The sequence below is a fragment of the Chondrus crispus genome, genomic scaffold (genome assembly GCF_000350225.1).
Source record: "Chondrus crispus Stackhouse genomic scaffold, scaffold_160, whole genome shotgun sequence".
Taxonomy (NCBI): Eukaryota; Rhodophyta; class Florideophyceae; order Gigartinales; family Gigartinaceae; genus Chondrus; species Chondrus crispus.
In genome coordinates this window covers 174097-176148 of record NW_005179045.1, presented here as the reverse complement: position 1 = coordinate 176148, position 2052 = coordinate 174097, and the positions used below count along the sequence as shown (strand labels likewise).

General features: G+C 55.5%; 1 protein-coding gene across 1 annotated transcript; it reads left to right on the top strand.

Annotated features, from left to right (window-relative positions):
- The first annotated feature begins 527 nt into the window (after positions 1-527).
- CHC_T00002918001 (hypothetical protein) lies at positions 528-1523 on the top strand. The gene has a single exon (XM_005714249.1). It carries the CDS (start codon positions 528-530, stop codon positions 1521-1523), a length of 996 nt encoding a protein of 331 aa, XP_005714306.1.
- Positions 1524-2052: the final 529 nt, after the last annotated feature.

The following is a 2052-nucleotide window of genomic DNA, read 5'->3' as shown; positions in this document are numbered from 1 at the left end:
CAAAGACCTCACATCAATTTCTTTGGCGTGCGATACACCAATGAAGTGTTAGCCAGCACTCCAACATTTATTGGGCAATCACTTCGAGTCTATTACAGCACGCAGGATATGCGGACTGTTCGCGTCTTTACCGATGACGGTGCAGACCTCGGGACACTAACGGCGCAGGGTTCCTGGGGTTCAGTCGCGCATGACTTGAAGTTACGCCAGGAGATCATCCGCCTGCGCGGACGCAAACAACTCACCGAGGCACTAAGCGAGGGATTCCTGAATCAGTTTCTCGCCAGTAAGCAGGGACAAGCTCGCAAGAAACGACGAGCGGCAAGTGATCTGGCACAAACTTTGCGCACGATGGATCAAGGTCCTTCTAATGCTGACCCCATGCCGAAGGTAGCAACGTCCCCTGTTAAGGCGCCGTTGGCCAAGCAACCGCTCAATGCCAACCGCGTTCGCATCGAACCGGAGACTTTGAGTATCGGCACGGGATATGTCGGCACCTTGTAGTCCGTCTTATTCGGAGTCTTACTATGGCCAGTGCCAAGTCCCTTACCGTTTCACATCCCATCGACCCCGCCCTGCATCCCGTAGAAACTGGGAACTACCGGGTTGCAACCGCGGCGATCCAATCGTTCTACGACCTCATTCAGCGATGCCTTCGATACCGCATCACTGGTGCCTTGGTTTACGGACCATCACGAATTGGCAAGACGCGCTCAATCGAGTATCTCCGGCTGCTCTTGTCCGAGACAGATCCGAAGATCACCACCTATCATGCGCAGGCCGAACATAAGCCCCGGCACGCCGAGGGCCCTTTCTTCGCGAATCTGCTGCAAGCCGTCGGCTTCCCAGATCCCGATGGCGGCACGAACCCAACCAAGCGTCTTCGGCTCATCAACAAGATTCGCGAATCCTGTGCTCGAAACGGCAGCGGCACCGTAGTGCTGTTCTGTGACGAAGCGCAACGCTACACCGAGAACGAATACGAATGGCTGCGCGACGTCCATGATCAACTCGATCGCCTGCATATTCGCCTTTTTACGTTTCTGGTCGGACAACAAGAGCTTCGCTCGGTCAAGACTGCCTTCCAGCAAGCCCGTAAGACGCAGATCGTCGCACGTCTGATGGTGGAAGAGTTGGCGTTTTTTGGAGTGCGCAACTTACGGGATGTTGCGACCTGCCTGCATGGTTACGACTCGACCGCATATCCTCGTGGGGGTGAATGGAGTTTTACCCGGTTCTACTTGCCGAACGCCGTCGCAGGCGGCTACCGCCTGGTCGATGATGCCCAGACACTTTGGGAGAACTTTGAGCATATTCATCAACAACATGGTTTGCCTGGTGAGCTGCAAATACCAATGGATTCCTTTGCGCGTGCTGTTGAGATCGTTTTGAAGGAAGGAAACGGATTGGATGGTAGCGGTAACTCTCCCGATCCTGCCATCTGGCGAGCGGCGGTGCAGAACTGTGGCTATACGCAGGCCCGCCAGGCGCTCAGTGAGGTCCTCACGCCCGCGATGAGCTGATGTCAATGACACTGCCAATCTTGACCTTCGAAGAAGGCGCGCTTTCACCATCATTGGGCTATGTCTTTAATGCCAAATGGGTCGAACCCTATGAATCGATTGTCGGCATTCTTTGGAAGTTTGCCAAAGCGAACGCCCTGCCCGGCCATCTTCTAGTTCCACAGCTAACACCGCATCCGATCGATCCGTACACGGGAATTCTCCCCAATACCGATGAGGTGCCTGTCCGCCGCCTTGCGAAACAACTTGGAGTGCTGCAGAAGACGGTTCGCTCAGCATTGTTGACTAAGGCCGCTACGGCTGCTCAGAGCCCGGTCTTACGCTATTGTCGACGGTGCCTGAACCGTGGGTATCACGGCATCGTCCATCAGCGCCTTGGTACGGATCAATGCCCGATACACGGCGACTGGCTCGAAGAAGTCTGCCGAGACTGCAACAAGCGCATGGACTACCACCTCGATGCGCTGTTGCTAGGCTCTCCATTTCGTTGTGGGCACTGTAGCCGCCCGATGGGACAGTGGAGCTCCAA

Excerpts from the sequence above, each read along its gene's own strand:
- CHC_T00002918001 (XM_005714249.1), top strand. The coding sequence starts at position 528 with ATGGCCAGTGCCAAGTCCCTTACCGTTTCACATCCCATCGACCCCGCC.